This window comes from Malaclemys terrapin, chromosome 3 (genome assembly GCF_027887155.1).
Source record: "Malaclemys terrapin pileata isolate rMalTer1 chromosome 3, rMalTer1.hap1, whole genome shotgun sequence".
Lineage (NCBI taxonomy): Eukaryota > Metazoa > Chordata > Testudines > Emydidae > Malaclemys > Malaclemys terrapin.
Genome location: NC_071507.1, coordinates 194,562,274 through 194,575,766, shown reverse-complemented (window position 1 = coordinate 194,575,766; position 13,493 = coordinate 194,562,274). Strand labels below are relative to the sequence as shown.

Sequence of the window (13,493 nt, the reverse complement as noted above, 5' to 3'; positions counted from 1 at the left end):
AGGACAGTGCTATTATCCCCACTTTATAGATGTGGAATTGAAGCACAGAAAGGCTACATGACACCCCACACAGGAAGTTTGTTGTGGAGCGGTAAACTAAACCCTGGTCTCCCACGTCTCGGCTATTACCCTAGCCACTGAACCATTCTCCCTCTCCATTCGTATTATTTATTTATTTGTAAACCTAGTTTAAATTGCTGTAGATACCCATTCAGAAAGTTGCACTGGTTTAGCTAAATCGGTGCAATATCACACCAGTGGCAGGTTGTATGTTAGGAAGGTCCCACATAGATTTATTCCAGCACACACATTCTTTTGGCAACTATTTATTTCAATGGAGCTGTGCCCATACACACCAACAGAGGATCTGACCCCAGCTATTAACCATTAGTATCTTGCATGGCTCCACCCTGGTTTGCATCTTGTGTGTTGTTGCATCCCCTATCTCTGATCTGCCAAGAATGCCATGTTGCCCTCCCATTTGTTTTTTTCTCCACTTCCCACCTTGTTGCCTTCTTCCATGCTTCCCACTTTGTATGGGGCCATTGACCAAACCTCAAGTGCATGTATGCTGGAATAAACATCTGTGCAGTATCTAGACTAGCATTTACAAGTGAATTGGTTAATTTGAGTTAATTGGCAATCAAATAATTTGAGTTGAAACAGGACCACAGATTCTCGACTAAACAAGCCCAATAGCCTCATTCAAGGATCTCACAATTTAATCGCTGTTAGTTTCCAATTTGTCACACATAGGATCCTTATCAAAGAGCCACAGTTAAATGGTTTGGTTTAGCTTCTAGTTTATTTGAAGCACTATTTCGTGGCTAGGCAACTCAACCCACTTTTCATAGATTCATGAGTTTGAGGCCAAATGTGAACATTAGATCATCTAGTCTGATCTCCTGTATATCAGAGGCCCTTAAATTTCACTGGTATTCCTGTATTGAGCATATGTTGTGTTTGACTAAAGCACATCTTCCAGAAAGGTATCCAGTCTTGATCTGCAGATATCAGGAGCTGATGCATTAGTTCTCATTTGAATGTGTCTGGATCCAGCTTCCAGCCATGGATTCTTGTTATGCTCTTCTCAGTCAGCAGATGAACAAGACCTTGAGAACCCAGTATTTTCTCCCCATGAATGTACTTCTACACTTAATCAAGTCACATTGCAATCTTCTTTTTCATAAATTAAGCAGATTGAGATTTTCTCCAGCCCTTGAATAATTTTTGTGGCTCCTTTCTACACCCTCTCCAATTTTGCAACATCCTTTTAAAAATGTTCTATGTTCTCTTTTCCCTGCTGCTCCCAGCCTTCCAGCTCAGTGACCGTAGGATTTCTCCAGCCACCTCACAGGGGAGGGATGCACAAAAGGGTGGATAGGATGAAGAGGAAGGGGCAGAGTGTGTATGGGGGGAAGAGTGCCGTTCACCCCCACAAAGATGAAACAGGCTGATGCCTCCACCAACATTAAATCCACACCCACATGCTTTTAAAGCTGAAATTTCTGACTGTATGCAAATTATTTTCCAATATGCCAATTAGCCAATTTTTCTTAAAACATTAATGGGACACAAGTTCCTTAATTTTTTTCCTTAGCTGATGGCAACTCTAGAGCAAGGATCATTTCTCATCCAAACTGAGAGTATGGTCATAACATCATACCACAAATCTCACCACTCCCTATGGTCACTATCTTTCATCAAAGGTGATGTGGGGGCAATTCCTGTGGCCATGAGTGATAGTCAAGAGGCAGCCAGCAGAAAGGGAGGTGACATACGACATACGACCAGGTTTGCGTGAGACATGCCATGACAGATGTCCCGGTGTTCTGCTCAAACCCCAGTCTCACTAGAATAATCCCAATAAACCAGGATATCCAGCCATTCCATCCACAGTACTTTCAAAAGAAGGAGCTGCAGATAATGTTTTCATAATCAATGATTTTCCACTGGTAATAATGGGGTTAAACTAGGTGTCATGGGATAGGGAGTGGAGATAAAACATGTTGGGGACAGACATTTTAAACAAAGCAGATCACTCAGTTTGCGGACACCACTGGATTAGGCTGCATTCTTACCACACTTTTTTTTTTTTGAAAATTCCTCCCTAGCATTATATCAATCTGAAAGAAATGACACTGGCAGATCCAATGAAAATACTGCTGCTGTTTGCAGTAACTTTTGTTTCTAGTATCACTGTGAAAAGGAGCTGGAATAAGAGAGCCTGCCTGAATTTCCCCCCAGGACCACGACCTTTACCCATCCTTGGAAATCTCCACCAGCTGAACCTGAAGAGAAGTTCTCCATCAAGCCTGCACCTGGATCGAATGCTTCTGTCCCGAGTACCTCCATTGATGGCACTCAGCAGAAAGTAGTGGAGAACTTTAAATGCCTGGGTAGTGTCATATCCAGTGATGGATCACTGGATAATGAGATCAACGCATGAATATCCAAAGCAAGCCAGACACTTGGCTGTCTGCGTGTCAAAGTTTTAAATCACCACAACATCCGGATGTCAACAAAACTGCTTGTGTACAGAGCTGTTCTTTCATCTCTTTTGTACAGGTGTGAAACATGGACACTATATAGGCGTCACATCAAGCAGCTCGAAGCATTTCACATGCGCTGCCTCCGCAACATCATGAAGATCCGCTGGCAAGACAAAGTGCCCAATCTCGAGGTCCTCGAGAGAGCCCAGATGATAAGCATCGAAATGATTATCATGAAGTCACAGCTACGTTGGACCGGTCATGTCAGCCGCATGGATGCCAACAGAATCCCCCGTCAGCTTCTGTATGGTGAGCTCTCCCAGGGCATCCGGCATATAGGTCGTCCATGGAAACGTTACAAGGACACCATCAAAGTCAATCTACAGTACAGCAGTATCAAACCTAGGGACCTGGAGGATGCCACCAGTGACAGAACACAGTGGCGTGCAACAGTCAGAAATACCTGCATCACCTTTGAGGAAGACCGCTGCCGGCGTCTACAAGAGGCACGCGAACGATGTCACAGAGCATCAGCAGCACACAATTCACTGACTGCAAACTTCCCGTGCACCATCTGCAGCAAAATGTGCACCTCTAGAATTGGCTTGTACAGAGGGCACATCATAAGACCAACAACTGATGATCTGCACAGAGTTGTCATGACTACCAAGAAATCTGCTGAGGTTGCTGCCTTTAAATCCTGTATGCTAACTCCCCATTCAAGGCTTCCTCTTTGAATTCACCTCCCTGGTCCTGGCTTTCCCTGCATCCTCCCAGATCCTCCTTTCTCTTCTTAACAGGCCACTTCCTGCTACAGGCTTCCCTGATAACCCTGCACTGATCACGCCACTGCTCAGCTTCACCCAATATCTTCCTTGATGGCTAAGTACCCTCCTCACTCCCAGCTTCTTCCTATGTGGGTGGCCCAAGAAACTCCCTGCTTGCAGCTGCCATCCTCACTTGCCACCACCTTGGGTGTTGCAAACAGAATGCAACAACGCCTAACTCTTAGTCACTTAGAAAATCCCAAGAACAGCACTGCGATCCACAAAGCCTGAGTTCGGCACACAGGTTCCCTCTACAATGAATGGGGGGAGCTAGACACCTTGCAAGTGATTCACAAAAGCCAGCATCCTAGGCAAGGAATTGCCTAAATTAGCCAATGGGAGATGTCTGAAGCCCTGCCCCCCTCACTGAGACAGATTCCTAAGTATGGGCTGCAGGGATGCACCTAGCGCTGCCAGCAATTCACAAGCAGAAACCCCTCTCCTGGAGTCAGGCAACTTAGGTGCTTAACTCAGTGTTAGCTGCCTGCCTCACTCCACACAAAACAGTAGGAGGAGGTGTTCATGCCATGGCCCTCCTTACAGCTTCTAGTCCAGTGCTTAGAGCGCTCACCTGTATCTGGGAGACCCAGGTTCAATTCCCACTTCAGGCAGAGGGGGAACAAAAGACTGGAAAAAGCATCTCCCACCTCTCAGGTGAGTGCTAGACCCACTGAGCGATGGGATATTCTGAAGTAGGGCTCTCTCAGTCTCTCCTGCTGAAGCTGTTCCTCTTTGGAGAAGAGTCTTTGTGACACAGAGGAGAGAATGAAAATCTCTTAGCCTGGTGGTCAGGGCATGGATCCAGGGGCCACTCCCCCTGCTCCAGTGACTAATTATTTATTCAAAGTGGAACAGTTTCAACAGGAGATTGAAGGAGACTATCCCATAGCTGGATGGTGAGCACACTCTCTTCAGCAGACCCCTGTTCAAATCTCTTCTCTGCCTTGGGGAGGAACTGAAACTGGGTCTCCCACATCCCAGGTGAGTGCTCTAACTACTGGGCTAAAAGTTATAAAGTGGGTACCACCTCCTCTGCCTCCTCTATTGGGCTTGAAATCTGAGATCGGCAGGTGAACACCCCAGGTCATGGATTGCACTGGGGCTTAGGCAGGAGAGAAGTGTCCAGAAAGAGGCAGAAACATAGGAGCCTCGGGAATGTTTATCCTGAAAATTTAGACACAAATGAGTTCAGGAACTTACAGGGTTTATCAGGATCTCAGTGGAGCCTAAAATTAGTAGTTAGGAGCCTAAACCTCCCTGGGGTATAGGCCCCTAAGTATCTTTGTGAATCCCCGCATAAGATCTTATAGACCATAGAAATGTAAGGCTGAAAGGAACCTTGAGATCATCTAGTCCAGCCCCTGCACTGAGGCAGGATGAAGTACAAGCTTGTCTTACCTAGCCACATAACTCAATACAGGACCAAGTAAAGTTGAAAGCAAAGCAGCCCTTACGATAGAATTACTCTTTATGTGCAATTAATAGCTACTTGCTGTGGACAAGTTTATAGTGACACAATAACCTTGTCACAGGGTCCACTCACTGTTGGGGAACTGTCTCCTGGCCTCTCTGGAGAGTAGCTCTTTCCAGGGCTGATGCTCCCTTCATACCCTACTACCCCTCTCTCTCCCAGTCCATGTGACTGCAGGTGCTCCTTCTTTGTGACTTGGGCCTCTTCCCAGGTCCCCATGCATCTTTCCCTGCTCCGGGGTAGCAAAATCTTTTCTAACAAATGGGCTGAGGAAGCCGTCCCAGTCACTGCCCAGCTAGTGCCACTTCCCTGCCACCCATAGTATCATAGAATCATAGAATATCAGGGCTGGAAGGGAACTCAGGAGGTCATCTAGTCCAACCCCCTGCCCAAAGCAGGACCAATTCCCAACTAAATCATCCCAGCCAGGGCTTTGTCAAGCCGGGCCTTAAAAACCTCCAAGGAAGGAGATTCCACCACCTCCCTAGGTAACGCATTCCAGTGCTTCACCACCCTCCTAATGAAATAGTGTTTCCTAATATCCAACCTAGACCTCCCCCACTGCAACTTGAGACCACCACTCCTTGTTCTGTCATCTGCCACCACTGAGAACAGCTGAGCTTTATCCTCTTTGGAACCCCCCTTCAGGTAGTTGAAAGCAGCTATCAAATCCCCCCTCATTCTTCTCTTCTGCAGACTAAACAATCCCAGTTCCCTCAGCCTCTCCTCATAAGTCATGTGTTCCAGACCCCTAATCATTTTTGTTGCCCTCCGCTGGACTCTTTCCAATTTTTCCACATCCTTCTTGTAGTGTGGGGCCCAAAACTGGACACGGTACTCCAGATGAGGCCTCACCAATGTCGAATAAAGGGGAACGATCACGTTCCTCGATCTGCTGGCAATGCCCCTACTTATACAGCCCAAAATGTCGTTAGCCTTCTTGGCAACAAGAGCACACTGTTGACTCATATCCAGCTTCTCGTCCACTGTGACCCCTAAGTCCTTTTCTGCAGATCTGCTGCCTAGCCATTCGGTCCCTAGTCTGTAGCAGTGCATAGGATTCTTCCGTCCTGAGTGCAAGACTCTGCACTTGTCCTTGTTGAACATCATCAGGTTTTTTTTGGCCCAATCCTCTAATTTGTCTAGGTCCCTCTGTATCCGATCTCTACCCTCCAGTGTATCTACCACACCTCCCAGTTTAGTGTCATCTTCAAACTTGCTAAGAGTGCGGTCCACACCATCCTCCAGATCATTAATAAAGATATTAAACAAAACCGGCCCCAGGACCGACCCTTGGGGCACTCCGCTTGAAACCGGCTGCCAACTAGACATGAAGCCATTGATCACTACCCGTTGAGCCTGATGATCTAGCCAGCTTTCTATCCACCTTACAGTCCATTCATCCAGCCCATACTTCTTTAACTTGGTGGCAAGAATACTGTGTGAAGAATACTTCTACTAGGGGCTTCCTGTCTTTATAAACCCAGCCTAGCTCCTCCCTCCTCAGCTAGGCTCCCTCAGTTAGTCAGAGGACTCCTTAAACCACCTGGTTCCCCTCAGGTGTGGCTTGTCTGGTTAATTGGCTCCCTTCTTAGCCTGCATTAACAGGAAAAGTGTTGATGGGAACAGGTGTAATAGGGAGACAGAAAGACTGAATTAGTCCAAACGAAGAGGCCTAGGGATATAACTCAAGGTCTGTGTTAAGATTATGCCTTGTTAACAAGCATGGGACCAGAAATCAATGAACCAAAATTGATGTGTTGGCAATTAGGCCTAATTGGTGGACAAAATAATGAGAGGATTGGCTATTCCACACACCACTCCCTTTTGGAGTTCTTAAAAAAAGTAAAGACATGGGAGGGGGGGAAGAGATGGACAGAGGAGTACGCTTCTTGACTGAAAGACAAGAGAAAGAGAAGGAATGAGCTTTGCCATCATAGCTGCCACCCCAACCATCTCCTGGGACTCCAGCATCTACCCTGACGCCCTGGTGCCTTCTTTGCCCTAATCCTGGGAAATGTCCTGACCCGACCAAGCCAGAAATCAGGGTCCTGATGATACCTCTGGCTAAATTCCAAACATCACCTGAGATATGAGACCTTGTTTCCCTGGGGCCACTGTGTTCTCCACCTTCCCTATTGTATTTTTCCTCTCCCCCTGCCCCCTTTTCCTTCTGTCTAACAGCAGTCTATAGTCAGCCAAGATTGTATATTTTACAACACTGCTGTAAGCCTATGACCAGAAAAAGACAGCTGAAAGCAATGCCCTAAATAGCCCAATACGGATACAAGTTTGCCAGGTCTCTCACTGGCTGATAAAATCATTTGCTGAGTTTGTGTTTCTCCAGCAAGAAGGTTGCAAGTGGGAGTCAACACCAGAGACAGAAGCTGCATTTTCTTTCCTTGCTGTTCTTTGCTCCCCCTTTTTGTGTGTATGTCTTGTTTTGTCATCTCAGAAATGGGGTTGGACTTTAATAAGAGCAACACCAGCTCCAGCCCATCTTAACGGATTTCTTCTCTTTCCCCCCCAAAAGTAGTTATTACCATCTGCAATACCATTTAATTGACTATCAGAGAAGAGGTGTGTGTGTGCGCGCAGGAGGGGGGGGGGCTCTTTTTAAATACTCCCTCCAGCTAAAGGAACAGGGAACAAAGGATATTGTTAAAATAAACCTTACTTAAAGCATTTGAATTGTAATGTATTAATGGTTTTTCCTTATCTTTAATAAAAGTTTTAAAAGAGTGTGTTTGCCATGGTACTAAACAGGCTGAGGCCTCTGTATAACAAATGCCAAATCGTATTCAACACCATATAATATTGGACAGCGATTGGAGCAAGTTAACACCTGTGACTCTTTGGGCCCATATACTCCCTCTAAATTGATACAATAAATGAAAGCTACTCTATAAATGTAATACAGGATTATTAGATCTTGCTGCAGCACATGGCTGTTTACTGCCTCCCAAGTGCCCCCTCATGGGTAGGGTTGCCTATGTAGCTACCTTGCTTCTATTTCCCCTTCATCCCGGCCCCTTTAAAAACTCACACACTCCCCAGTGACCTTCTAAACTCAAGCCTTTAATTGACTCTTCACTAGTTCTCCTCAGGCTGGCAACAGTCTGCCAAAAAAACACAACTCACACATACACACAGTTTTTCATCTCATCTTCCCTTCTTTAACAGCCAGTCACAGGCTCTCTCTGGCTAGGGCTCTGCAGAAACCCAACTTGTTCCTCAGAACAGCTCCTTCCACCAGCCCCAGCTGGCTTCCAAACAGAAAGTACAACAGGCACCACTACAGCGTCTTGCTGCCTTTATATTGGAATCACCTGATTCCTCTTCATAGAATCATAGAATATCAGGGTTGGAAGGGACCTCAAGAGGTCATCTAGTCCAACCCCCTGCTCAAAGCAGGACCAATTCCTTCCTTCGGTGGGGATCATCTTGTAATCAGGGTTGTCTTGGGCCCAGGCTCTCCAGCCTATGGGCAAGATGCCCAGTTACACTTGGGACTGGGGTGAAATATTTTAAAATGGCTGAATAATAACTACAGCTCTGGGCAACAATGATTGCTGGTTTGAAGAAATGGACATGTGCTCAGGGTTGGAAATGGATCTTTCACAACATTGCAAGAGTTATATATGTTTTATTGTTTTCTGGTAGAAATTAGCAGGTTACAGTGGTCTCCAAGGCATAGAGTATAATACTGTTAAGATATCTATAGGTACTGCAAATAAAGATAGGTCCCATGTAGCTGGCTGTATCTGGGAGGGATAAGCAGTAGGATGAAGTGAGGTTGAATCTGTGTGACTTTCGCAAGAAGCGGTAGTTTATCTGCATGGCACAGCACAGATCTTATGGGGCATTGGGGGCGTGGTAAACCCAACCGCCGGGGTGAGGTCCAGGTCTGAGCTGGTAACTCCAGGAGGAGGATGGAAAGTGAACCTCTGCAGGAGGCTTGTAAAGAAGAGGAAGAGCTCCATTTTGGCAAGAGTCTCGCCTGCACAGATCCTCCGACCTGTAACGAAATTAACCAGGGATGGAAGGATTTCAAAATTAGCAGCAACATAACAGATTTGAGTTTTAACTCTAGGAAAAAGTTGTAGATAAGTGCTTAGCAATTATTAGCTGATTCATCTTCACAACACCAGTCTTAGAAAACAAGTGTTATCACCTCCATTTTATAGATGGGAAAATATGGCATAAAGTGGCTAAGTGACCTCTTTGAGGTCACTCTGGATGTACCGGACAAAGGAAGGACTAGAAATCAAAAGTTCCCTGTTCCTAGTACCTTGCTCAGTCCACCAGACCATAATGTCATCCAGGCAAGCTAGTGCCCATATGTAAGGGGACAGACAGAACCTCCTGAGCAGCCTAAAGGCCGGAAGGGAGCACGCTGTATTCTCTCTAAGGACCATTTTCACTTGCTCAAGGATTGGCAATGACAGGTTTTGGCAAGAGCCATCTCCTGCTTTCCTTTGGCTCAGGGTCCAGAGTCCACAGCCTCTAAAATTTCAGAGTGTCTGGTTCTGGATTTTGGTTCATCTCTGGAAACAATGTGATTTTCATGCTTAGTCCTTTCATGTCTCTTACTCAGCAGGGCTTAGAAATGCAATGGAAGTAGCAAACTCAACCCACAGAGACCAGAAGTGTATCTGTCTAGCCAACTGCGGAGCAGCATTGAGAGAGTTTTGCCCAGCCCTTCCTTGAATGCAAGGGCAGACTGAGATCCAACATGATGCTTTAGAAGGGGGAAGATACAAGACGAAGGCAAACTGCTGTCCTTGAAGGGAAATTACCTGCTGAAAAAGGCATGAATGCCTCATTCTTCACAAACTTTCCATCTGTGCTGAGGAAATGCTGAGGATAGAATTCTCCAGGCTTCTCCCACTGAGTCTTGTCATACAACACAGAGGCCAGTAAGGGGATGATATAAGTACCCTGAAAATCATCACAAAATAAAAATTAGAAGAGTCAAAACTTTTCCATTGAACTTTGATTTCAACAACAAAAATAGCATTTTGTTGGCAACAAAAAAAAATGTGGAAAAATTCCATTTTCGGCAAAATTTTCCCAAAACTAATTTTTTTTTTTTTACTGATAACCAACATTTTTAGTAAGAACTGTTTTTGAAAATAGAAAATGTTCACCAAAAATGACTTTTAAATCGAGAAACAGCTTCTCTGTTTTTTCCTGGAAATTTCTAAGAAATTGAAAAAAAAAAAACAACCCTCAATTAAAAATAAAATCCTTAAAATAAATAATAATTAAAAAATTGCATTTTTCTACCAGCTCTAATAAAAATATCAAATTGACCATAAACTGTGAACTTCATTCAGAAAGATAACGGGCCCAATCATCAGGTTTCATTGAGGTTTTTAAGGTCAGGCTTGATAAAGCCCTGGCTGGGATGATTTAGTTGGGGATTGGTCCTGCTTTGGGCAGGGGGTTGGACTAGATGACCTTCTGAGGTCCCTTCCAACCCTGATATTCTATGATTAACTGGTGTAAACTGGCATAGCTCTGCTCACTTCATTTGCACCAGCTGAGGATCTGACCGAGGACCTGCAGATATATCCCTTCCGGGGGTGCCCAGAGCTGGGGCTCTTTCCACTTCCCACCCTGCCTTGTTAATATTTCATGTCTTCATAGTTGACAAATTCTCAGGACAGCATCCCCCTGCCCTCTTTCCCATAAGCATGTCACAGGTTTGAACCAGAGCACTGGAGATATCACTGCATGGGTTACTTTTTGGTTTGTCTTATCTGAGCTCAGCAGCTCAGAAGTTTAAAGTTTGATTAGTTGGGAGTTGTCCAGATGAAGTCAAGAATGCTGTCAGAAGTGGTGTGGCTGGCTTCCTGCCCTATGAGCCAGAACTGACTGTGTTGGGTACGAGGTGGTGGTGTGCTGTTGTTTGAGAAGGACTCATCACCACATGTGAAGCCAAAGTGCTCACAGAGCATTCAATCTGCTGTCAGTTTCATGATAGAACATCTTTAGTTCTCTTAAGTTAAAGAAAAAAGGAAATATTCAAAAAATATTTTCCCTTCTCATTCAAATCTTCTTATGTGATTGTGTCTCTCTCTAGGGTTGTGCTAGCGGTAGGGAGGAGAACAGCCTTCTACTTTATCAAGAGCTATCAGAGTAACTCCTTTAGCTGCAGTTAGATGAGCTGGTACTTTTGATGCTGAAGCCCCCAAGTTCAATCCCTACTGATCACCATGGTGTTTATGTACATGAGGTCATGTGATTTCTGGTCTGGAGGAATTTAAATAATACATTGTTATTCTGTTTTAATTGGTGAGTATGAAGGTCCTGGTAATGCATCTGATGAAGTGGGTATACACCCACGAAAGCTTATGCTCCAATACATCTGTTAGTCTTTAAGGTGCCACAGGACTCTTTGTTGCTGGTAATTAAAGTACCTCTTAAAAAAAAAACTTACTTTAGGAATAACATAGCCATTAAGTCTGACATCCTCAGTAGTCTCATGAGGCAAGCTCATTGGCAGGATATTAGCAAACCTCTGAATTTCATGGATAACTGCGTCCGTATACGGCATTTGTGTCCGATGTTCATAACGGAGCTGGGCAGATCCTATAACTCTTTCAACCTCTTCATGGACTTTTTCTGAGCAATTAAAAGAGAGTGAAAGCAGGTGCTCAGATACTACGGTGGTGGGAACCCCTATGAGAATCTAGACACGGAGAAGAAAACATACAACTGACACCCACTAAACAATATAATCCACACCTTTTAGGACACAAACATCTTGTTTCTAAAATGCTGCTGCTGACAACCTTAGTTACCTAGGCTGAAATGGAAGAAGACTCAGATGGGTAATTTGGGAGCAGAGGTAAGCATGCCTCTTCTAGCTGTGAATAGTAGTAACCTACTGAGTGCAGAGAAGGTATTGCCTCAGTGCAAAGAGTAGGGCTTTTTCTTTTAGGATTCGATCCTGTGAGGTGCTAAACATCCTCCAATTCCACTGATTAATGAGAGTTGAGTGTGCTCTGCATCTGCTATGATCAGGCTCTTGAGGTTTGCAATACACTGTGGTCCCTTCCATCCTTACTGCAGTCCAGGATTTAGGGAGACCCGGTGTAGGGACATTAGGCAGCAAAGAGTGATTTAGTCAGAGGGAAAACTGCAGGGCCTTCTCTGAGTCCAGCAGCCTCTATAAAGAATTCCCTTTACTTTCATGACAGCAGAGTCTGTCTTCTCCCTACCGTGAAGGATGACATCATGCCAAATGTCTTGTATTTGAACATGGGCGAGGACTGTGGTGTCTGTATGTGTGTGGACATAGCTTGTATAAAAGCACACTCAGTACATACAGAGTAGAGCAAAAAAGAATAGTCAAAAGGGTTCAGAAATCTTACTCTGAATGGCTGGGTATTTCATCATAAGCAAAAGGCCCCAGCGGAGTGTGGTGGAAGTTGTTTCCATCCCAGCTGTGAACAGATTACTCACAAGGCTTTGCAAATTCTCATTTTTGAAATGGGTATTGGGATTAGATTTTTCCTGTAAGTATGAAACTCCCAGTTAATGTTTAAAGAATATTGGCAATCAGGGAAAATCTGCCTTAACCACCCCGCACCCTTTCCCACCCCATCGGTACCTCCTGCTGCCTGATGAGAAAGGCATCAATGAAACTTCTCTGGTCATTGGGATCTAATTGCTTCAGATGTTTGATGAAAGTCTGCTCAGTAAAGGAGTACAGTTCTTCCAGATTATTAAAGATAGTCTTGTGATTTCCTGGTAGGAACCCAAGGGCGGGAAACATATTGAACAGCTAAAGGAAGGGAATAGCACAGTTAGCCAAAGGGAACGCAGATTATAATGGTTAACAAATCATTCATGATCAACATGTGGTTTTAGAGTAATATGTATTGAGATGATAAACATGTCTTGTAAATAATAGGGCCTGTTTCTATAAGCCTTCCAGATGCAGAACTCCCACTGAGGTCAATGAAACAACTCTTGGAACTCTTCTTCTTCTTCTTCATATGGCTGGTGTAGATGTAGAGCAACAACTATAATTTTACATTCAGATGGTTAAGCCAGCTAGACTCCTGGGGTGTGTCTATAACCTTTTTATGCTAACACTTTATGCTGTCACTGCGACTGGTGCTGTTGTGCTGATGATAGCAATGGTGGGAGAGCTTAGGTAGACCGGTCATCGGCCTTTTAGCAGCTGTGTCAATTAACTTTGTTTTAGAAAGGATATAAACTCTCACATTTAGGGCACAAGCCGGTCAGCTAACTGATGGTGGTGAGGATTATGGGCAGGGTTTTCCATGGACAGATTATTCCCTGTAGGCAGGTTATTCCACCATTGCCCATCATAAGAGTTTCTTGCTTGTTCCTCTGGAACATCTGGTGTTGCTTCCTTTAGAGACTCAGCAAGTTTTAGATGATATGGTTTAATCAGAAAATCCCAATTCACTGAAACTAGAACATTTCAAAGAAGCATATTCTTTTGATGACATTTTCAACGGGAAAGGTTTTGCAGCTCCAGGATGGAATTTTTGGCCAACGGGATGGGGGGATGGGAACAAACAATTCCCCAGAATAGCTAATAGCCCTGTGTTTAGGGGATTCATGCAGGATATGAGAGACCCAGGTTCAAATGGCTGCGTTGCCTGATTCTCCCACACACGAGTTGAGTGCTCTAATCACCGTGCTATTGGCTAATCTGCG

At 44.7% G+C, this 13,493-nt stretch overlaps 1 protein-coding gene across 8 annotated transcripts in view; it reads right to left on the bottom strand.

Annotated features, from left to right (window-relative positions):
• Positions 1–8,420: 8,420 nt before the first annotated feature.
• The window catches only part of LOC128834327 (cytochrome P450 2K1-like), a 57,711-nt gene continuing 52,638 nt past the window's right edge, over positions 8,421–13,493 (bottom strand). For all 8 annotated transcript variants that reach the window (XM_054022943.1, XM_054022942.1, XM_054022944.1 and 5 more), the window contains 5 exons: positions 12,412–12,585; positions 12,173–12,314; positions 11,236–11,420; positions 9,590–9,731; positions 8,421–8,808 (listed from right to left, as the gene is read on the bottom strand). In XM_054022943.1, coding sequence (XP_053878918.1) covers positions 8,621–8,808; positions 9,590–9,731; positions 11,236–11,420; positions 12,173–12,314; positions 12,412–12,585 — 831 coding nt within the window. In that variant the 3' untranslated portion in view covers positions 8,421–8,620. The remainder of the gene's footprint in view (positions 8,809–9,589; positions 9,732–11,235; positions 11,421–12,172; positions 12,315–12,411; positions 12,586–13,493) is intronic.